This window comes from Pipistrellus kuhlii, unplaced genomic scaffold, assembly GCF_014108245.1.
Source record: "Pipistrellus kuhlii isolate mPipKuh1 unplaced genomic scaffold, mPipKuh1.p scaffold_m20_p_28, whole genome shotgun sequence".
Classification (NCBI taxonomy): domain Eukaryota; kingdom Metazoa; phylum Chordata; class Mammalia; order Chiroptera; family Vespertilionidae; genus Pipistrellus; species Pipistrellus kuhlii.
The window spans coordinates 6,651,404-6,673,988 of NW_023425527.1; the positions used below are offsets into that span (position 1 = coordinate 6,651,404).

The window sequence follows — 22,585 nt, forward strand, 5'->3', positions numbered from 1 at the left end:
TCTGAGCAATGACATCTGCCTCGGGGAGTGTTAGGATTTAGGGAGAAAGACATCAAGACAGCCTGGAACCTGGCCCAGAGCAGGCGCTGGATAAGTGAGTGTTCTGTGCGTGTTTCACTGGCAGCCCCTGCCCGGAAGCTGGTGAGGAGGCTGTTCACACAGGTTCCTTCTCAACGTGTGCAGGAAGGCCAGCCTTTTTACCTGTTCTTTCTCCATTTGTTAATGGATTGATTTTTTTTTTAAATATATTGGATCATTTTTAAACTCAGGGGAATAAAACTCTTTTTTTATTCTTTAAGAAATGACATCATCCTAATTGGTTTGGCTCAGTGGATAGAGCGTCGGCCTGTGGACTCAAGGGTCCCGGGTTCGATTCCGGTCAAGGGCATGTACCTTGGTGGCGGGCACATTCCCCAGTAGAGGGTGTGCAGGAGGCAGCTGATTGATGTTTCTAACTCATCGATGTTATAACTCTCTAACCCTCTCCCTTCCTCTCTGTAAAAAAAATCAATAAGATGTATTTTTTAAAAATGACATAGCATCGTGGGGTTTGGTAGAACAGAATCCACCATAATCACCATAACCATAGAAGGCGCCGCGCACAGCCCTGGCGTGGGAGTGCGGAGGGACCGAGGGCTTGGAGACCAGCGCCTGGAGCAGCCGAAGCTGCTGGTCCCTGGACCCCCCCGGGGAGTGAGGGTCTGGGTGACCTCGAAGCACCCTGCCAGGACTTTGACGCGGGGAGTCCAGGAGGGAGTCCCGCCTGTCTCTGTGCTCCACCTGAACTCTGGGTGCCAGCGCAGGGGGGAGGGGGGGCCAAGGACAGGTGGGCATCCTTTCTAATGGAGGTGGGTTGGGAAGCCACGGGGGAGGTTTCCTGGCCAAGTGGGGGGGGGATAGCAGGGGGAGCTCACCTTGCAGGGGAAGAGGCCCCTGTCCTGGGACATTGCTTTTGGGGGCGATGCAGAGCTCAGAGCACCATGGGAGGGAGCACCATGGGAGGGAGCACCATGGGAGGGAGCACCATGGGAGGGAGCACCTTGCACTTGCCACTGGCTCTGGCTCCCCGTGTCGGCCCCGGGTGGCACCTGCGATCCTCAGGGCGGTCCTAAACGCTTCTCACTCCAGGGCTTCGGTAGGTTCGGGCCCCTTGTTTAGTGTCGCCTGGGACTGCTGGCTCATCCAAGGGCAGCCTGGCTGCAGGAGCTGGGAACACAGCCCTTCACCATGCTCCTCCCAGGTGTGGTCCCTGGACCCTGCCTCTCCCCACATCCCAGCCCCTGTCCTCCGTCTGGCTCAGCTCTGGTCCCAATGGCCCTCCTAACACCCAAGGACCCAGCCCAGGCTGTCCTCCCGACACCCTGACACGTCAGCTAAGCTCGACCAGCCCACCAGCCCCACGGAACTCCCACCGATGGGGAAGCCAGCGCCGCTCCGCCTCCAGGGCCCGGGGCCTTAGCTGCTGGAGACAAAGCAAAACGTGGCGGCTCGAGCCCGAATGGCAATGTTGCTGCCCTCAGCAGGCTTGCAGGTGGTGAGGGGAAGACGAGGGTGCTGGGCACCCCACCGTGGCATTTCTGAACCAGGGAGAGAACAGCAGCCTCGCCACTGACCTGCCAGGGGACCCCGCCCGCCCCCGCCTCTCGGAGCCTCGGCGCAGTGGCCTGGGAAATGGAGCCGCAATACACTCACTTCACACTCTGCCTGTGGGGGCTGAGGGAGGTGATGGATTTGGGAGCTCTGGGCAAAAAAGAAGCAAGGTGCAGGCGGCCCACTCACCCATCCCCCAGGCCACGCAGCTCTGGGTGAGCTCCCAGCACGGCCGGCACCCACCCTGGGGAGGGCATGTCTGGTGGGATCTCACTGTGTCCTCCTGGCACCAGGAGAGCGGGCCAGCGCTCCCAGGCCCGCCCTGAGCAGGGCCCCCACCTCGGCTTGGGCTGTCTTGACCTCGCTTCTTCTCTTTGCTTTTGTCCCTCCTCCTTGGGAAGTAGCCCTCCACTTCCTGTGCTGGCCGCCACCCCCCCGCCCCCAACCCCTACCCTCTGTGCAAAGCACCCAGGAAGCTCCTCAGGGCCAATGGGGGGGGGGGGAGCGGGAGAGGTTCCCGTCCATCCATTTGAGGGAGCTCCTTGCAAAGGCAAATTCCTTCTCCAGCCAGCACAGCCTAAAGAAACAGCAGCAAGAGGCCTCGCACATGCTCTACGGTAGGGGTGTCGAACTCAATCAGAGAAGGGGCCAAAATCTAAAATCCAGCCTAAATCGCGGGCCGAATGGTTTACTGAACAGTCATAAACTGTCATTGTGATGGAAACGCAGCGGAGTGCAGTGATGACAGCGCGGTGCGGGCCACATTGCAAGGCCTGGCGGGACGGAATTTGGCCCGCGGGCCTTGTGTTTGACACATGTGCTCTACGGCCTTATTTATAATTTGTACCTCACCCCAGAGAAAGTGGCTCAGCGGCCTGGGGTGGGGGGAGCAGGACCAATGTAAGAGGGTGCCTGGCACCGAGGGGCGAGGGCTGTGGCACCTCACTGACCTCCTGCCAGCTCTGAAGGGAGGGTTCCAGCCTCATTTTCTAGACCAGGAAATGAAGGCCCGGGAGCCGGGGACGGGGAGGGGCCTCCCCGTGAGGAGGGCGGCCAGCGGGCCTTCGAGACCAGGAGATTCCCACCCTGGTCACCCCCAGAGGACTCGGCAGAGTGGCAGCCGGTGGACCCTGAAGCTGGTGAGGAGACCTGGAGGGGAATCCCAGTTGAAGGTGGGTGCCCTCACACAGGCAGGGACCTGAGGGCCTTGGGCTTTGAGCCTGGCACGTGCCCTCTGAGGCTGGCACGAGGGTGGTTAGGTGGCCGAGGGGGGAAATAGTCCAGCAGCAGCAGCAGCAGCTGCAGCTGCAGTGGGAATGGAGGGGCCTGGTCATCACCCCTCCAGGCTGACTCTGCCTCTCCAGGGTGTGATGGGTCCCCGTCAGCCCCCTCTGTCAGCCCCTCCCGGGGGCTCCTGGGAGTAACAGCAACGATAGCGATGGTGACCATGAAACAATAACACTACGCGCAGTTACTCTGAGCCAGGCGTGACCCTGAGAGCTTTGCATGCATGAATCCATCCACACGTCACAAGTAGAGTCTGTAACCATCCCCACGTTAGAGGTGAGGAAACTGAGGCACAGAGAGGTTCAGGACATGGTAGAAATGACGGGTCCCGCCCCTGCCAGCCCCGCCAAGCCTTCTACCTGGTTCTATCAGCGAGCCCGAGACCAGAGCAGAGGACAGGGAATAACCCAGCCCATCTCTGTGGCCGTCTGTGCTCAGAGTCTCAGCCTGTCCACCCGCTGCTGAAGTCCGCCCGACCCACAGCCAACAGTCGCTTCCCTCGACATCAGGCCACATCCCATAGCAGCACCAGCCTCGGCCTCTCCCCGGCGCACCACTGCCTCCCGGGCGCTGAGAGACCACCCGGGGCCCCGAAGCCCAGCCACCTCCTCCAGCCTGTTCTCCTTCCCTGACAACGGGGCCCCAGGGCCAGCATCCCAGCATGCCTCACGCTCAAGCCCTGCTAAGTGAGGGCGATGTCTGCATCGCCCATCCCTGTGCCAATTCATTCTCGAAAAGCGGGTGAGTCCCATCTCAGACAGAAACATAATTGGACTCATAAACACAGGGAGAGGAGACATAATAAAAGCATTGCTTCTGAAGAGGATCTGACTGCTTACTTTGAAAACCCAAAGAAATCACCCCGAAATTACTACACGTAATAAATGCGTTCATACAGGTGGTGAGATACAAGATAAAATTACAAAAATCAATTGTATATCCTATATGCTAGTGACATGCAGCTAGGGAGAAAAAAAAAACAAAAACCAATGGAAAAAGTATTTCATCCTCAGCAGTAACAAAACACATTAAATATTAAACACTAAGTTAACCTAATTGTAAGACATTTATTATTTTTTTAAAGTCTTTTTTTTAAAATATATTTTTAATTGATTTTTCACAGAGAGGAAAGGAGAGGGATAGAGAGTTAGAAACATCGATGAGAGAGAATCATCGATCAGCTGCCTCTTGCACACTCCCTACTGGGGATGTGCCTGCAACCCAGGTACATGCCCTTGACCGGAATCGAACCTGAGACCTTTTAGTCCGCAGGCCAATGCTCTATCCACTGAGCCAAACCGGTTTCGGCAAGACATTTTATTTATTTATTTATTTATTTATTTATTTATTTTAAAGACATTTATTTTTAATGTTAATATTTTGCTTCTATCAAGAGGACTAAATACATAACAAAAAGCAATACTTTCTAATTTAATAAACCTAATGCAATACAATTAAAGATCTTCAAAAGGTGTGCTTGTCTGGAATGCAACAGTGCCGTGCTACCTCTCAGCTTCTGCCTTCGCAGAGAACCCCGTGCCCCCTCTGCCTGGTCTCCGCTGCCCCTCAGGCTGCCCCTCCCACCTGCGCACCCTCCCGGGGCCCCTCCTCAGCCTAGCTGTGCCCCCTCCTGCCCTGGGGACCTGCTCAGGCCTAGGCCCCAGCCCAGCATCACTTCTGGAAAGCTGTCCCATTTTCCTGGCAGAGTGACTGCTGTCCTCGCCCCCAACCGCACTGGGACAGGCCTCCAGCCTGCCTGTCGCAGGCGGCAGCCAAGGCTTCTATCTGAGAAGCCCCTCCCCACAGCAGTGAGCGCTCTTGGGGAGGACCCTGTCCTAATCATTCGTGTATCCTCTAGCCCAGCAGTCGGCAAACTCATGAGTCCACAGAGCCGAACATCCACAGGACAACGATTGAAATTTCTCTGGAGAGCCACATTTTTTCAACTTGAACTTCTTCTAACGCCACTTCTTCAAAACAGACTCGCCCAGGCCTGTCTTTTGGGGAAGAGCCACACGCAAGGGGCCAAAGAGCCGCATGTGGCTCAAGAGCCGCGGTTTGCCAACCACAGGTCTAGCACCACGAGGGGCCCACAGCAGGTGCTCAGGGGAAGACTGAAAACGGACGGTGCCCCCAGAAAGCCCGGGGTCAGTGCTGACAGTCACCTCAGCCCATGCCTACAGCACCTCCTGGGCCACCCAGTGCGGGTGACCCTCCCTTGGCAGAGGCGGAGCCTGAGGCACAGAGAGATTAGGTATCTTCTCAGGGACACGGAGCCAGGCCTCAAACCAGGGGCGCCTGGTGCCAGGACCCCGGCTCCCAGCCGCTTCTCAGTGGCCCAGAGAGAGCAGGAAAGCCGGCCAGGCTGAACAGAGGCGCCGGAGGGAGGGGGAAGGGACTGGGAGCAAGGAGGGGTGGAGGCCAGCTGGGGCTCCGTGGATGGGAAGAGCCTGCAACTCCGGCCAAGACATAGAGAAGCCGGGGAACATGGACGGGGTGCAGGCGGAGTGTCCAGTGTGAGAGTCCGGCCTCTGCCCTGCCCTCCTCGCCTCCCGGACCGCAGACGCCCACGGAGGGAAGCCGGAGCAGCTGGACGCCTCCCGGGCCCTTTGTCATCTGATGCACATTCAGGGCGGGTGGCAGGCGGCCCCTCGGCTCTAAAACCTCAGCTCCCGTCACTGCCACAGCAGCCTCTTCCAGTGGCGTGGTGCCTGGCAGTGCCTCCACCCACCACCTTGCAGATGACAACCCACTTCTAATTAAGGCTCCTGCCAGCCGCTGCTCGCACCGTGAACCCAGACAACCCAGGTACAGAACGCCAGGAAGCTCGGCTTTGAGGTGTCTGCAGTGGCGGTTTCCGAGGCTCAGATCCGGTCATCCCCCTCTCCTGACCTCGGAGAGCCTGGGGCCCCCAACTGTGGGCAGCTAAGGGGACAGCTTTGGAACCGGACAGACCTGGGTTTGCATCCCAGCTCCTCTCGGGCTCTCGGAGTGGCTGTGAGGGTGGAAGGGAGTCAGAAATAGCTCATCCCTCATCCTCTCTGCCCACACAAAGTCCTGAGTGGCTGCGGGGGAAACTGGCCATTGGGCAAGGAGGCCCGGGCCTGGGGAAGTACCAGTGTCCCTGCCTGGTAAAGGGGCAGAGTGCACTCCGGGGGTTGACAACCGCAGAATGCCAGCATGGTCATGCAGAGGTGGGCAGAAGAAATGATGCCCACAGGCCCTGGCTAGGTCTTGATATTTTCTCTCCAATCCTCAAACAGTCCACACGTAGGGGCTGTGGTCCCCGTTTTACAGGCAAGGACACGGAGGTCCATCCATCATCATAAGCACCTTTTAAAGCTGCTGGGCTCTCAGTTCTTCCAGAAAGGCCTGGGAGACCCAATGGCCTTCGTGGGAAGTGAGCTGATGCCAATGAGGGCAGGTGCGTGCTGGTGTCTTGCTGCCCATTCAAAAGTCACCTGAACCCGTCACTCAGCCCCAGCTGCTGAGCCTTCATAAGGTTTCCGTGTAACCCCAGCCTCCGCCTGAGCTCTCACCTGCCTGCCCTTCCTACACCTGCGCCACATGGAGCCGCCCACCTCTCCCTGAAAATGCACAGAGTAGGTGTGCAAGATGTTAAGGGGAAAATAGTTTTCAGTCCCTGGATCTGTGCTTAGGCCTGCGCATGGTAGATAGTCAGTAAATGCTGGGTGGTGGATGGATTGATGGGGAGGCTGGTGAAAGGATGGGTGAGCAGACGGATGAAGAAATGGGTGGATGGGTAATGAATGGACAAGTGAGTGGGTCAATGGATGGGTTGATTGGTGAATGAACAGGCAGGTAGACAGATGGCTGAGTGGATGGATGGATGGATGGATGGAGGAGCAGGTAGATGTTTAAATGGAGAAGACGATGCGTGGTAGCTAGATGGATATGTGGATGTATGAATGGACGCATTGTTGAATGGGCAGGTAGGGGGTTGGATGCATGGGGAGACGGAAGAATGAGCAGCAGATGGGTTTGCTAGGAGCCAGACCTTAGCTCACGGCGTGAGAGAATTCCGCTCAGCCTTGTCCAGATGGAGCGGCCTGGCCTTGGGTGGCAGCGAGCCGCCGTCTCCTGGCAGACCAACCCAAGCACTGCATGGACCCCTGTTCCCCTCTTAGCTTTGGTTTTGGTGTGAATCATCCTTCTGCCCACCCATCCAGGGATTGGCCTTGGGCTGGGATCTGCCTGGGGACTGCCCCTCTCAGCCCACATGCCATCAACAGATACGTCTGGAGGAAGCTGGCAATCCTCTCTGAGTCTGGTGCCACGGCAGGTGAAAGGGTCTAAAGGGAACTTAGACATCCTTAGAGCCACAGTTCGGACTATAGCTCCCAGGAGGCACGCTCCTCCTGGATCACTGGCATACCAACTTCTGGGTCCAGAGCTGCTTTCCTCCCTCTGTCCCCAAGCGCGTGGACAACAGACCCCTAAGCAGTGACGGGGGGAGGGGGGAGCAGTTTGTGAGGAATTGGTGCTGTAAGCGTTGACTCCCAGGGGAGCCTCCAAGGATCAGAAGATGCTGGGAGAGGGGGAGACAGTGAGGGGCAGACGGGTGCAGAGAGCCCAACTCCAGTTGGGGGTGGCTCCGGTCAGGATACCCTAGCGAGGGCTGGCAGTCATGCCAACAGCATGTGCGAGACATTCGCTGTGGCTCTAGCCGGTTCTTACTCTGGGCAGGACGGGTGCAAGGGGCCGTTCTCAGGCTGAGAGGCCGGGCAGATGGGCAGTCGGTATCCCAGACAGAAGGCGTCTTGAGACATCTTCCTCCCTGGTAGATGAGATGTCCCAAGCCAGCCCTGCTGAGCCCACAGACCCCCAAACCCAAGCCTGGCTGAGTCGCAGGTTAACCGGTTCTGTGCTTCCCCGCACATGCTCTGGGCAGTGAGCCCTAAGGCCGGGGGTAGGAGGAAGGGGAGAGAGAACCAGGGGTCTGCCCGGAGGAGTGGAGCTGAGGTGCTAGCCGCTCATCTAGCCACTGTCGGAGCCACAGCTCTGCTTGGACACCAGGTGCACCTCGGGTTCACAGGCCAACCTGGAACTCCCGACTCCTGCCCAGCCCTCCTCCACCTCCAAATTCTCGCCTTCTCTCACACCCCAGGTGTAATGGGCTCATTTTCTGAATCGGGCCACCTCTCCTCCTGCTGCTCCCCTGCTCCTACTCAACGCATCGGTCCCCTGGATGAAGTGACACCTCCCACTGCTCTCCCTGCCTCCCCCTGCTCCCCCCGCCCCCCCCAATCTCCCTGGCCACTCTCTTCACTCAGGGTTTGCTGTGCCTCTAACCCCAGGCCCCTCCTGCCTCTGCCTGAATGAACCAGGCCCAGAGGTCTGCAAGGTAGACCCCCCACTTCCTTCCAGGCCCCACCTACACGCCCACGTATGACAGAACAGGCCTCCATGGTCACGCCTTCCATCGGTGTTTGTACTTTATGCTTCTTCCTAGAGCCTGACACCGCCTGGTACCATTCCGATTCCCTTGCCTGTCTCTCCTCGGAGCCCAAGCTCCAGGCCACTCCTGTCTCCCAGAGCCGGGAGCATGCTGGCCTCGAGCAGGTGTGCAAGGTGTTAAGGGGGAAGTGTTTTTAAATCCTGGAAACAAGTATTAAGACAACCACCAGACGCAAAAGACATTCCCATGAAGACGGCTCTACAAAACCTTCAGGGCATTCACCCAGTCGTGTGGGGGAGGGGAGGACAGCAGTCAACCCAGGTGTCCATTCACCCTGCTCCAGGCCAGCGGGCATTTCCCCTCCATCCTGCCTGGGTCCCGTGCACCCAGCTCTAACCGTCACCCCTTCCGATCAGGCGCAACCTGGTGGGACCGCTCAGGGCCTGGGGCGGGGATGACCACCGGGCGGGCCACAGGGGCCCTGCAGCAGGAGGCGGAGGAGCCCCCATACACATCCTCTCCGGAGCTGGGGCAGAACCCCTTCCCAACCCCATACACATGGACCCGTGAACATGGTGCTCCTGTCTGCGCCAGGTCCTATGGGGCTGCACAGCCCCGAATCTGCACAGCCCTCTAAGCAGGTGACCAGGCAGGAGGTGATGGAGCCCTGGTCTGCTACCTAGCCACCCACCAGAGAAAGGAGGGAGGGAAGGAGGGAAGGAGGGAGTGAGGGAGGGAGGGAGGGAGGGAGAGAGAGAGAGAGAGAGAGAGAGAGAGAGAGAGAGAGAGAAAGAGAGAGAGAGGCTTCAATGGGGGAGAGACACCTTGATTGGTTGCCTCCTGCACACCCCAATCGAACCTGCCACGGAGTACATGCCTTTGACTGGAAATCGAACCCATGACCTTCCTCCGGTGCACAGGCCGATGCTCTAACCATCGAGCTACACCGGCCAGGGCTCTTTACATTCTTCAAAAGGCCAAGCATGTGTCTCACACATCGATCATGTTTCCATAACATTCCCTCGTCTCCCCTTTTCTGTTAGGACTCCTACGTCCATGCATGAGGGGCCGTCAGAGTCCGGCCTAACAGTGTTTATCTCCCAATTACAGTCCACACTGGACTCAGAGTCCCTTCGTGTTCGCCCGCTGTCCCCCCTGCGCCAGGGTCCCCTCCAGGATGCCAGCGTGCAGTCAGCTGCCGTGTCTCCTCGGGCCCCGCCTGGCTTTGGGAGGCTCTCAGACCTCCCTCGGCCTCGATGACCTTGACACGCCTGAGGAGTACTGATCAGATGTTCTGTAGAATTCTGTCTGATGTTTTTCTCATGGCCTGACTGGGGCGATGGTTTTAGGAGGAAGATGAGAGAGGGAAAGTGCCATGCTCATCCCACCATGTCTGCCTGGCTTATTACTGGGGTTGACCTTGACCCCCTGGTAAGGAGAGCTCCTCTGCTTCTCCTCCGTGAAGCCCCCCCCCCCCCCCCCCCGCCCGCACACCCTGTGCCCTGCGGGAGCAGTCACCTTCACAGCTCCCCTCCTTGATGAGGAATGATCGACGGAAATTATTTGAATTATTTCTGTACAGGAGAGTTTCCTAGTACTCATTTATTCATTCAGGGGATCACTTATTTCTATCAGCATGGCCTCATGAATATTTATTGTATACTTTGAAACCTAGTGTATTTTGATTTTTGCAAAGCATTTGACTCTGCTCTCCCTGTTTTCCCGGGGGTTGTTGGTAAAAATGGATAATTGGTATTCACTAAGTGCTATATCTAACGAATGATAGCTGTCCACCCTGGGACACTAGTGGGTTGGGAAATCAAGGTCTCTACCTGTTTTTTATTTTTAAAATAAATTTTATTAATTTTTAGAGAGAGGAAGCGATCGAGGGAGAGAAACAGGGACAGAGAGCGTATGAGAGAAAGAAACACTGGTGGGCTGCCTTCTGCATGTTCCCTGCTTATGCATCCTAACCTTTCGGTGTATAAGACAACGCTCCAACCAACTAAGCCACACCAGCCAGGTCTCTACCTCGCTGGTAAACAAACAAAATAGAAACCGTGGGACACACAGCATTTTGAAAGGATCCCTGCCCGCAGGGAAACGACAATCCTACTTTGTATGTGCGGTGAGGAGGGATGGAAAATGTATTTCTGTGGGTCTCAGTACACCATGCAGCGAGAGCAGAACCGCCCCTGCAAGGCCTTGTCCGTGGTCCTGCCCTGTGTTTACCATCAGCCGCGTGGATCCCCACAGAAAGCCCAGCTTCTCCAACCTGCGGGCAGCGCAGCCTCCGAGAGAGACAGAGTGAGGATCTGAAACTCTCTCTCTCATGTCTGTCACAATGGAATGACATGAACAAGATGGAACTGGGTAGGAACAGGGCCAAGGAACAGGTTTAGATTCAAGAAATCATTGACACAGACAACAGGCCTGATCTCTTCAACAGGGAGCGTTGAAAAACAAAAAGAACTGCATTCGAGTAAGAGAGACTTAAGGGTCACAACAACTGGCACTACACAGTTACAAGAATCTGGAGAGAAAATTAATTTAAACAAAACAGGAAAAAATTGACATTTTGGGGCCAACTGGGAAATGTGAATAAGGTCTGCATATTAAATAAGCTGAGAATTTATTGAAGCAGAAAAATGCTAATCATTTAACTGGAGGAAAATCAGGCTGCAAAACAGTATGCAGAGAATGATCTCATTTTCTAGAGAAAATCTACATATACCCATAGAAACAGCTCTGGAAGCACATGACCAAGGTGTCACAGTGGGGCTCCCTGGGAGATGGGAACATGATATCTTTATTTTTGCTTGTGCATATTTCTTTCCTTTTCTTTTAAAAAAATATATTTTATTGATTTTTTACAGAGAGGAAAGGAGATTTTTTACAGAGAGTTAGAAAGACTGATGAGAGAGAAACATTGATCAGCTGCCTCTTGCACACCCCCTACTGGGGATGTGCCCGCAACCAAGGTACATGCCCTTGACCAGAATCGAACCTGGGACCCTTGAGTCTGCAGGCCAATGCTCTATCCACTGAGCCAAACCAGTTAGGGCCATATTTCTTTTCTTTATATATATATATAATTAACTTCAGAGAGAAAGGGAAAGGGAGAGAGAGAAATATCAATGATGAGAATCATGGATCGGCTGCCTCCTCCTGCATGTCTCACCCTGGGGATCAAGCCCACAACCCAGGCATGTGCCCTAACTGGGAATCGAACCGTGACCTCCTGGTTCATAGCTCGATGCTCAACCACTGAGCAACCCCGGCCGGTCTCCATATTCCTAATTTTCTACAGTGGTTATAAACTGCTTCTGCAAGGCTGTAAGACTGTGCTTTAAGTAGAAAGCAATCGCCGGCCCTCCTCCAGGATGGAGGGAATCCTGGCTCGGCAGAGGTTCCTAAGAAACAGCCGTGGGCGTAGAAAGTGTGGTGGCCATTCCAAAGGCGGCCTCCCTCTGAGCCACCTGCCTGCGTGAGTGCTGGGCTGCAACGGCCCCATGGGGTCTCCTGGCCAGCCCCTCCGTGCTATAACTCGGAATCACGCCATTAGTGAGCAGCAGCCAGGGGTTCGGCCCCTGTGGGGTCATGTGGGAAGGTCTTAGGGCTTCAGGAAGAGGGGCTATTTGGCTTGGAGAAGGGAAGATGGGTAGGGAGGAGGGAAGGGGGCAGGAGCACTATTTTCAAATATTTAAAGGCCGCCACGTAGGAGACAGCCCCGTGTGAGTCCCTGTGCAGAACCTCGATGACTACGTGACCAGCAGATTTGGCTCCAGAGCAGTGGTTCTCAACCTTCCTAACGCCGTGACCCTTTAATACGGTTCCTCGTGTTGTGGCGAGCTTGCTAGCGGTTCTCAACCTGTGGGTCGTGACCCATGGAGCCGCTGCTGTAGAGCCTAAGACCATCGGAAAACACAGATATTTACATTACAATTCATTAACAGTAGCAAAATTACAGTTAGGAAAGCAGCAACAAAAATAATTTTATGGCGGGGGGAGGGGTCACCACAACATGAGGAACTGTGTTAACGGGTCGCGGCCTTAGGAAGGTTGAGAACCACTGCCCTAGCGTGCGTGAGGGCGAAGGTTTTAACAACTGTGCAGCCAGGGCACAAGGTGGGAACGGTGCAGCCAGGGCACAAGGTGCTGGGGGCTCAGGGCTGAGCCCACATGGACTCCTGCGGGGGGCTGGAAGGGTACAAATCTCCCAGCAGCCAGCATCCCGGGAGGAAGGAGCAGGCTCTCCCTGTGCCCCGGGGCGGCTCAGCCTGCCTCAGGGGAGGTTGGCCAGCCTTTGTGGAGGGAGAAGACCCTGGTGGCTGCAAAAAGCGCCCCTGAGCAAAGCCCTGAGGAGCAGGAGGGCGGGCGGGCAACGTCTGCCACCAGAAGGCTGGGTGGGCTGCGACGGAACCCCACTGGGAATGGGCTACCTGAGTTCTCAGACTTGACACCTGCCTCATCCACTTCCACCCACTGCTCCCGGGCACTCCCAGGTCCCGGCCACACCCAGGTGCCTGGGAGCGATGACCTGTCATCCCACCTGCAGGTGGCAGGGAGACGGGCCCCCATGGAGCCATGCCCTGGGTATCCTGTATTCTGAAATGCCAGGCAGGAGCTGTCCTGGGCACGGAGCGCCAGCCAGCGCCCCTTTGAGGCCCGTGGCCCCCTGCTCCCCACGCACAGCCCGAGGCCTTGGGAACCCGCCGCTCTGGCCTCTGCCCCCTGGTTGTCTCCGAATGCCCGGCTGCAGGAGGTGGGGAGTCTCAGTGCCAGGCGGGGGTCCTGCCCTTCCCCCCCTCCCCTAGCCATCGTCACCAGCTCCTGTGCCCGCATGAGAGGACACGGAGGGAACGGAGCAGCGCCCACCCTCTGACTTCAGCCCCAATGACAACCAGCATCTCCCCCGCTTTCCCCGAATAGACACAGGCCCCCGGCAAATACCGAGGCCGCCTCCGCGGGCCGCCGCAGCCCCAGCCACACAGCCCGGGCCTCCACCGGAGCCTGAACGGGGTCCACGCAGACACCCCCTCCCGTGATCCAGGCAGGGGTGCCCTCCAGGAGGCAGGCCGCGGGGCGCCCCCAGCTGTCCTCTCGCCGCGGCTGGGCCCCTGCTTCCCCCCGCCCCCGCCTGGAACCCCGAACCCCTCGCGCAGACCGCTGCGTCTCAGCCACGCGGGGCGGCAGGGCCGGGCTCCCAGGCCCGGTTCTGGCAGCTCCGCGCCCCGAACCTCAGCGGGGTGCGGGTCGGCCAGAGGGGCCGGCCCTGCGGGGCAGGAAGACGGGCAGAGAGGATGCCCTGGGCATGGTGCTCGCCGCTCTGGCGCCGAGGGTGGAGGCGAGGGTGCCCGGGGCAGGCGGGCAGGCTGGCCGCAGGAGCAGCGGGGCAGCGGGGGAGGGGACGGAGGTGGAGGGGATGGAGGGGTGCGGGTCGGGTCGGGGGCGGGGGGGGAAGGGAAGGGAAGCGGGGAGGGGATGAAGGGGTGCGGGCCGGGTGGGGGGGGAAGGGGAGCGGGGAGGGGATGGAGGGGTGCGGGCCGGGTGGGGGGGGAAGGGGAGCGGGGAGGGGATGGAGGGGTGCGGGCCGGGTGGGGGGGGAAGGGAAGCGGGGAGGGGATGGAGGGGTGCGGGCCGGGTGGGGGGGGAAGGGAAGCGGGGAGGGGATGGAGGGGTGCGGGCCGGGTCGGGGTGGGGGGGAAGGGAAGGGAAGCGGGGAGGGGATGGAGGGGTGCGGGCCGGGTGGGGGGGGGAGGGGAGCGGGGAGGGGATGGAGGGGTGCGGGCCGGGTGGAAGGTGAGCGGGGAGGGGATGGAGGGGTGCGGGCCGGGTCGGGGGGAAGGGAAGGGAAGGGAAGCGGGGAGGGGATGGAGGGGTGCGGGCCGGGTCGGGGGGAAGGGAAGGGAAGGGAAGCGGGGAGGGGATGGAGGGGTGCGGGCCGGGTGGGGGGGGGAAGGGAAGGGAAGGGAAGGGAAGCGGGGAGGGGATGGAGGGGTGCGGGCCGGGTGGGGGGGGGAAGGGGAGCGGGGAGGGGATGGAGGGGTGCGGGCCGGGTCGGGGGGGAAGGGAAGGGAAGGGAAGGGAAGCGGGGAGGGGATGGAGGGGTGCGGGCCGGGTGGGGGGGGGAAGGGGAGCGGGGAGGGGATGGAGGGGTGCGGGCCGGGTGGGGGGGGGGGAAGGGGAGCGGGGAGGGGATGGAGGGGTGCGGGCCGGGCTGGGGGAAGGTGAGCGGGGAGGGGATGGAGGGGTGCGGGCCGGGTCGGGGGGAAGGGAAGGGAAGGGAAGCGGGGAGGGGATGGAGGGGTGCGGGCCGGGTCGGGGGGAAGGGAAGGGAAGCGGGGCTGGGGCGCGGCCCCTTACCTCGTCTCCCTGGCCGAAGCGCAGGCCGAGCGCCGCCACGCGCTCCACGCGCAGGAGGCCGTCGGGGTCGCGGCCGCACACCTCGAACACCTGGCGCAGGCGGCGCACCGAGCGCAGCAGGGCCGCGGGGGCGCCCGCCCAGCCCGCGCCGCCCGCCATCCGCCCGCCGCCCGCGGTCAGCCCGGGCCCCGCCGCCCGCCGCGCGCCGCCATCGCCCGGGGCCGGCGCAGCTCCCTCCGCCCGGCGGCGTGTGAGCGCCGCAGCCCGGCCGCCGGGGCGGGAGCGGAGGCGGAGGCGGGGGGGGGGAGGCGGGGGGGGCGGGGGGGGGAGGCGGAGACGGGAGGGGGAGGCAGGGGGGGCGGGGGGGGGGCGGGAGGGGAGGCGGCGGCGCGGGGACCGCAGACAAAAGGAGCCGCCGCGGGCCGGCGCGCCGCTCCCGCCCAGACCCGCCGCCGCTGCCGACTCAGTTTCCCTCGGGGAGCCGCGCTCGCCTCCTCCCCCGGAAACCCAGAGGCGGGTGACAGGTGTCTGGGACGGAGCTGCGCAGGCCCCGCCCTCCGCGGGGAGCTCAGTGACAGCCCCTCCGGCCGCAGGCTCCCTGCCCAAGGCCAGCCCATCTCGGCCCCTCTGGGGGCGTGGAGCACTCGGTGTGTGCCAGGCGCTGCATACAGTAGCGTGTTGGATTGGGACAGCCACCTCCAAGGAAGCTGAGACCAGAGAGGGTGAACTACTTACCCCAGGCCACACAGCCGGGAGAGGCAGGGCCAGGATTCCTACTCAGTCTAGATCTGGGTGGATCTAGACCCCCTACCCTTAGCTTTCTCTGTGCTGCCATGGAAAGATCAGTCTGCAGGCCTGGGTCCCCACAGGCCTCCCTGGGGTCAGTCTGCAGGCCTGGGACCCCACAGGCCTCCCTGGGGTCAGTCTGCAGGCCTGGGTCCCCACAGGCCTCCCTGGGGTCAGTCTGCAGGCCTGGGTCCCCACAGGCCTCCCTGGGGTCAGTCTGCAGGCCTGGGTCCCCACAGGCCTCCCTGGGGTCAGTCTGCAGGCCTGGGACCCCACAGGCCTCCCTAACAGCTCAGAGCCTAAGGACTGGCAGCATCCAGGCCTGGACCTTAGCGTCCTCCCAGGAGCCTCAGCGGAGCCGTTCTCAGAGCTGCTCATGGTGACACCAGCCCCGCCTGCGGGGCCTCCAGGACCTGGCCTGGCTCTCTCTCCTTCTACCTGGGCATGTACCTGGTTGCTCAGCATGCCAGACCCTTGTGGTACCCGCTGCCCTCAACCCCCAAAAGGGCTTCCACTGAGCCCCCCCCCCCCCCCTATGCTTTCCAGCTCAAGGTTTCCTCCTCCAGGAAGCCTTCCTGATGCCATCCCACCTTCCCCATTCGGCCGAGTTCTGGTGCCTTCCTCCAGATTCCTACTTAGTTTTGTTTTGTTTTAGATATATTTTATTGATTTTTTACAGAGAGGAAGGGAGAAGGATAGAGAGCTAGAAACATCGATGAGAGAGAAACATCGACCAGCTGCCTCTCACAACCAGTGTACATGCCCCTGACCGGACTCAAACTGGGACCTAACTGGTTTCGGCTCCTACTTAGTTTTATCATTCTCTGGTGGGGTGCCCATCTCCCCAGCCATGCTGGGAAACCCTCCAGGGCAGGATGTGTCTTAATCACCTTCCTGTCCCTGACCTCCAGCCAGGAGAGGGTCCGGAGGAAGGAAGCCCAGAGAAGATGGCTCTTCCTCGTCATTTTCAGGGGCAGTGCAGGGACTCATGGGTTCCAGGGGAGTCCGGGCCCAGGTCTGCTGGGTGGCCTCCCCTCTCGGGCCTCCGGTTCCACCTCTGTGGTCTCCTGCTCAACCCCAGACACTTCCTGTGCGGCAGCCACCACATCCCACCTCTGAGGGGTGCCAGGCTCCCAGGCGGAGCTCCAGGGATGAACTTCACCTTTAGCTGCCCTTTCGCCCTTGACACTTGAACTTCTACAGGAGCACCCTCAGCGGCAGCGAAGAGAGAGCTCTGAGTGTGAGGACTGGTGAGTCTGAGATATGGGAGGGTGGGAAAGGGGAGGCCTGGGGGGAGGGCTTTTGGAAAGAGTGTGGCTTTCTCAGCCAGCGGGATGCTCCTCAGAAGAAACGAGTTTTCCCATCTGTACAAAGAGGGCAAGCGCAGTCGCTCTCCGAGGGGTGAGTGGGCTAGAGCCCATGTGGGCATTACTCCCCCTTGCTCCCGCCCTATGGCATGGAGGCCGTGCAGGCAGAGAGCCAGGGGCAGCAGGGGAACGGAAGAGGCTGGAGGCAGGGGGTGGGAGCTGGGGCCGCGGCCTGACCCGGGTCCCTCCCATTCATCCCCGCACAGCAGCTCAGGCCTGTATCTCTCATCCAAGAGGCTCAGCTCAGCAAGGAGATGGGCAGGAGCTGGGGCTACCCTCTGTTGGGAGCTGCTGAGTTGGCTCTCAAATTCCCCAAAATGGGGGATCAGGGGAGCTGGGAGACCTAATTCCCCCATTAGTTGGCAGAGGTGGGTGGGCGCCTTGGATCTGAGGAAGAACAAATGCCAGGTGAACCTAGCCCTTAGCCCACACCAGGTGTGGGGTTCTCCCCAAAGAAGCTCGGTCAGATTCACACAGCCCCTCCTCAGGGAGCCCTGCCTGCCTGAGCCTGGCCCTCCTGCCAGCTTCCTCTCGGCAGTTTTCTCAGTTTTCTCTCTGCCGGGCTGCCTATCTCCCCAGCCAGATGTGGGCGTGGGCAGGTCCTGTTTGCTGGCCTCACAGGCACTCTCCTGGTTGTCACTGTCCTTGCTGAGTGCCCGGGACAGAGAGAGGAGAGCAGCCCAGCCTTGCTGAGCCCACAGCTGGCAGTCGTGACATCACGTGATCTGTGCTGAGGGTCCAGGCCGTGGGAGCCAGGGGGGCCGCTCAGCGCTTAGGAGGACCCTCTGAGCTGGTGCAGTTTCCAAGTTCCCAGGGGGTTAGAGGCGGGCCGGGTCCAGATCCCCAGGGCTCCCAGCTCCGTGGCCTGAGAGCTCCAACAGAGAAGACAAAAGAACAGCCACAGGAGGGCCCAGCTGCACCCCGGGAACCTGGGGGTGGAGGGGTTGCTTCTAGGGGAGGGGTGAGCAAGAAGGCGGGAGCCTCCCTCCCCCCCGCTTTCTCCAGGGCATCTCCCACAGCTGCACAGCCTCAACTGGCACATCTGAGAAACACAGGGAGCAGCGGCTGGGTTCTGGCCCGTTCTCAAGGCTAGATCCCTTGCTGAGGACCCATCTGCCGGCTTAGGCCTCTTCTGCTTGGGGTACCTTCTCACTCCCGCACCCTCCCTCATCCCTCTTCCTCTGGCCAACTCCTGTCCTTCCAGGTTCGGAGGAAGTGGCGCCTCCTGCAGGAAGCCTTCCCTGACCACACTCTCCCTGCCTGCTGCCTCTCCCTGTGCTCCTTTCGCGTTCTGTGCAGAGGGGTGTCAAGTACAGACTGTGTGGGGCCACCCTGCACAGGGGGGGAAGGCTGCGGTGAGCGTCAGGTGAGTGGAGGTGTGTAAGTGTGTGTAGCAGCTGGCCAGATCAGGGCCACACGCAGTGAGTTCCGGCGATTGCACTGTCCTGGCATCGCTTACTCCTGCTTTTTATCAAGCGCAACTGGGAAGGAGGCATGAGAGGTCCCAGAGGGCAGGGACGACTGTGTCATTTTTCTTTTGATTTTTTAGTTCCCAGCTCCGAGCACAATGCCCAGTGCACATAGATAGTCAAGGAGTGTGAAAGGATACATGGAGCCGAAACCGGTTTGGCTCAGTGGTGGAGCGTCGGTCTGCGGACTGAAAGGTTCCAGGTTCGATTCCGGTCAGGGGCATGTACATTGATTGCGGGCACATCCCCAGTAGGGGGTGTGCAGGAGGCAGCTGGTCGATGTTACTCTCTCATCGACGTTTCTAGCTCTCTATCTCTCTCCCTTCCTCTCTGTAAAAAGATCAATAAAATATATTAAAAAAAGAAAAAAAAGAAAGGATACATGGAAGGGGGAATGGGCAGATATGGTGTGGTGGGCTGAAAGATGGCCCCAAACAGTACCCACATCCTAACCCACGGGCCCTGCGAACGTCCCTCGATTGGAAAGGGAGTCTGGGGGGAGCTGAGGGGCTCTCGGTGCGGCCACAGAAACCTCCTAGGGGGGAAGCAGAGCAGGAGAGGAGGCAGAGTGGCCTGGGCAGAGGTCGGAGGGATGCAGCCAGAAGCCAGGGCATGGGGCAGCCCAGGAGCGGGAGAGGCAGGGAAGGCAGCTTTCCTGGAGCCTCCGGAGGGAGGGCGCCCCTGCCAATGCCTTGATTTCATTCTTAGGGCCTCTAGGACGGCGAGAGAATGTTTGTTGTTAAGCCAGCAGGTGTGAGGTAGTTTGTTACAGCAGCCAGAGGAAACCAGAACCCGTGGGATAAATAGTATGCGGAAGTTATGGAAGGTTATTAAGAGGAAGGCTTTGGAATCCCAAACAGCTGAGCTGGGCACCAGGGTCTGCTGCCCGTTTAGCCTTATGACTCTGCGCAAGTGAGTGTCTCTGGGCCTCAGTGTTCCTGTCTGTAAAGTGGGGACACTGGCAGTTCCGACCTTGCAGAGTCCTACAGGATTTTCACGAGCAACTGAAGGTGACGCGCCTCCCGCCGTGCTGGCGCGGTGGTTTTTCCTGTGTCCGCACAGAGAGGCTTAGAACCAGGCTAACGGGGAAGCACTACTTGTTCTCCTCTGGGGCCTCCACTTTACCGTCCGTATTGTCTAGAACTGGGGCTGGAGTCCCAGCTTCTTCCTGCTCACAGCCTGCTGTTTTCTTTTGTCTTAACCGCCAGTCATTATGGTCTGGGGAGGAAGAATGTGGAGTGAGCCCTAGGCCTTCTCGCCGGTCCCGAAACCCACTCAGCCAGCAGAGCTTGCCTGCTGACCAGCCAGCAAGGCTGGGCGGTGTCCAGGGTGAGCAGGGCATCTGGAGACCTTGCCCGTCCTCACTGGGAGGGGTGGCTGGGGAGTCAGGGGTTTTGCTAAAGGCAGGTGCCCACCCAGATCTTTCTCCGGCCCTCAGAAGGGAGCAGGACCAGCTGATCGCTAATATTCCTTCCAGGATCCCAAGGAGAATGCCAACATGAGTCCGCTACCCAGCTGGGCTCCAGATCCTTTCATCAGAAAAGAAATGGCTCCTAAAAGTGGCTTTGGGCCAGGGCATCAGCATTTACCCCCGGGTTCCTTGTCCGGCTCTCACCTGCCTCAAGTCCACTCAGACCCAGGCCTTCCGTTGCTTCCAGCCTTCTCTGCTGCCCCCTGCTGTCGAAAAGAAAAACTCCTATGTCTTCAGCGTGGGAAGCAGGCGGGCCCTGTGCAGTCAGATCCCTGCCTGTGCCCTGTAAGACGCGGCAGAACGGCAACACAACCTACCACACTGTTACACATGAATTAAGCGCTTACTGCTTCTCAGGAGTTGTGTGTGGCATGGGCCTCAGTTCCAAGACAATGACTCCACATGCCCTTGACCGGAATCGAACTTGGGACCCTTCAGTCTGCAGGCCGACGCTCTATCCACTGAGCCAAACCAGTCAGGGCCACTCTGCTCTTGTAGACCTCCAGGTGGCTTTCCTAGCGCAGCAGTCATCCACTGGTGGTCCGTGAGGTCCGAAAGGTTGGCGACCGCTGTCCTAGAGAACTTCCATGATGCTCTCCGTGATGCCCCCCTCCCTTCAGCCCCCTTTCTTGGACAAATACGTAACACCTGTGTGCCACATGTCCCTCACCTTAAGTCAGAGCTAATTATAGCAGTAGCTCCTGGCGTGTGGCAAGCCCTTGGTGCAGCGCCTGGCACGCAGCAGGCCTCGGCGAGGGGCAGCCGGCAGTGCCAGGCCAGCGGAAGGTCTCCCGAGGAAGAAGTGGAGCTGAAACTGCCATGCGCCCAAGGTCCAGCTTCCAGCTGGGTCACCAGGAGGAGGGCCCTGAATGGTAAAGGCCGCACTGGGAGGGATTTGCACCGGCTGCTATTGTGAATGGGGCCTTTTTCCCATTAAAGCTATTTATGTGGCTTCCTGATAACAGAGCCTGGTTATTCAATAACCCTGCAGGGCACCTTGAACAAGGCCTGGCTCCCGCACGCTGAGGCCCAGGGTGTAACCAGGAGGACAGGGACCTTGGTGATCACAGCATTGCGATGAGAAGCTATCACCGGACCAGGAGAAAGGCCCGTGGTGCCAGGAAGCATTTCCAAGAGGCGGTGAGGCTGGGGTTCATTCATGAATGATTAGATGCCGCTAACGCAAGCTTCAGTATTTTGTTAATAAAGTTTTTTTGTTTTTTTTCCTGGTCTCCCGTAGAATCCCAGGTATGAGCTTGGGTGGTGATGGTTGTGTTTTTGCTGAAGGTGCGGGCCACCTAATTCCTTCCGGCCTCCATCTGCGATGACCGAGTTGGTAAGAGCATCCCTCCCATTCACGCATCTTCCTTTAACCCGGGGGACAGATTCAGAGAGAGAGCCCCCTGATTCTGGCCAGCCTGGGACTAAGGCATACCTTGATGGAGTTTTTAAATAAAGAAGATCAGGCTGCAGTCCCCACCGTGGGACAAAGCAAGGAGGAACATGAGAACAGAAGGAGCTGTTCTCCTTCCTGGCGTGCAGCTTTCCGCCCAGGCACGCTGCTGTGCATGCTTTCCCGGCCACGCGGTGCCAGCCATGGTGACCTCCTTCCAGTCACGACTCCACAGCCCTATTCCAACCGCTTAATGACACCTCTCTGCCAGGACAAAGCTCTCGGCCATTTCTCAAGACCCAAATCCTTAGTCACCAATCCTGCCAGGGAGCAAGCCAAGCCGTCTTACTGACAGAGACCCAGGGGGGACGAGGGGTGAGGGAAGTGCCTTGCCATCGTTAGGGGCATGCTGTGGAGTCAGGGGTGTTGAACTGCTTCCTAAAAAAGGGGAGCACTGTGATGTAGATTAAACTTTCACTGTTCTCCCAGCACCTCCTGCCCCCCCATCCTCACCCCCATGGGAATGGAGGTTTCTGGCCAAGCAGTTCAGATCCCCAGAGGGCAAACACTGTGCAGGCAACACTGGGCACGGGGGCCCCTACAAGATACACCACAGGACCCTCGCCCTCAGGGAGCTGCGAGGGATGGAGGGTCCTCACCCTGAAGGCATTCCTGCTTGTGACTGACGCAGGGAGGCGGGAGGAGCCGTCTGCAGTGCTGGGGATTCTCTGCTCCCAGGGCTGTAGCCTGGGCACCCGGGGGAAGTGAGTGTGGATCTCTCCCTCCCCCAAGGCCACAGCTGGAGGGTTTGCCTTCGCCTCAGAGGTGGGCCCGGCACCAGCCCCCTCTCCAGGGGAGGGACCTGCGGCCTCAGCACTTGCCGTGCACCAGCAGGTGTCTGGCTCACGGTCCCTTCGGCCCTTGGTTTCATCTCACGAAGTCCTGGCTTTTCTGACTGACTGCTCATTTGAAAAGAAGTCAAGGCAGCTTACCCCAGAGAATAGTCATCCTCGGTCTGACGGGCCCTAAAAAAAAAATTATTATTTTTTTTTTTGGGGGGGCGGTGTTTCAGGACACAAAACCCAAACATGGCACCTTGGTACACCGACTATTTCGAGCTGGAGCCTGAGAACATGACTGAGGCAGGAAGGTGATGCTGGCCTTTCCCCGGCCCTTCTCCCTGGAACGGGGCACAAACCCTCCTGTGAGAGTGCCTCCCTGTGACCGGAGGAAAGGAGATCCTTGTCTCCAAAGACAAGGCCAGGACAGACGGGCCTCGCTCAGCCCGGTTCACACTTAGCGCGTCCTCCAGCCTGCTGTTTCTGCACGAAGGACCCCCTTTAGCAAGCCCAGCGCAGAAATACTCCTCTGAAGGCTCCTGTGTCGCCTAGAACTTACAGCTGCGTAGACTTTTCTCCTGTTAATCTGTCCTTGTTG

At 59.2% G+C, this 22,585-nt stretch overlaps 1 protein-coding gene across 1 annotated transcript in view; it reads right to left on the reverse strand.

Annotated features, from left to right (window-relative positions):
* RAB11FIP4 (RAB11 family interacting protein 4) overlaps positions 1-14,849 on the reverse strand; it is a 90,091-nt gene extending 75,242 nt beyond the window's left edge. Inside the window, 1 exon segment of the mRNA XM_036454288.2 lies at positions 14,663-14,849. Within this exon segment, the coding sequence (XP_036310181.1) occupies positions 14,663-14,821 (159 nt within the window). The 5' untranslated portion in view covers positions 14,822-14,849.
* Between the last annotated feature and the right edge of the window lie 7,736 nt (positions 14,850-22,585).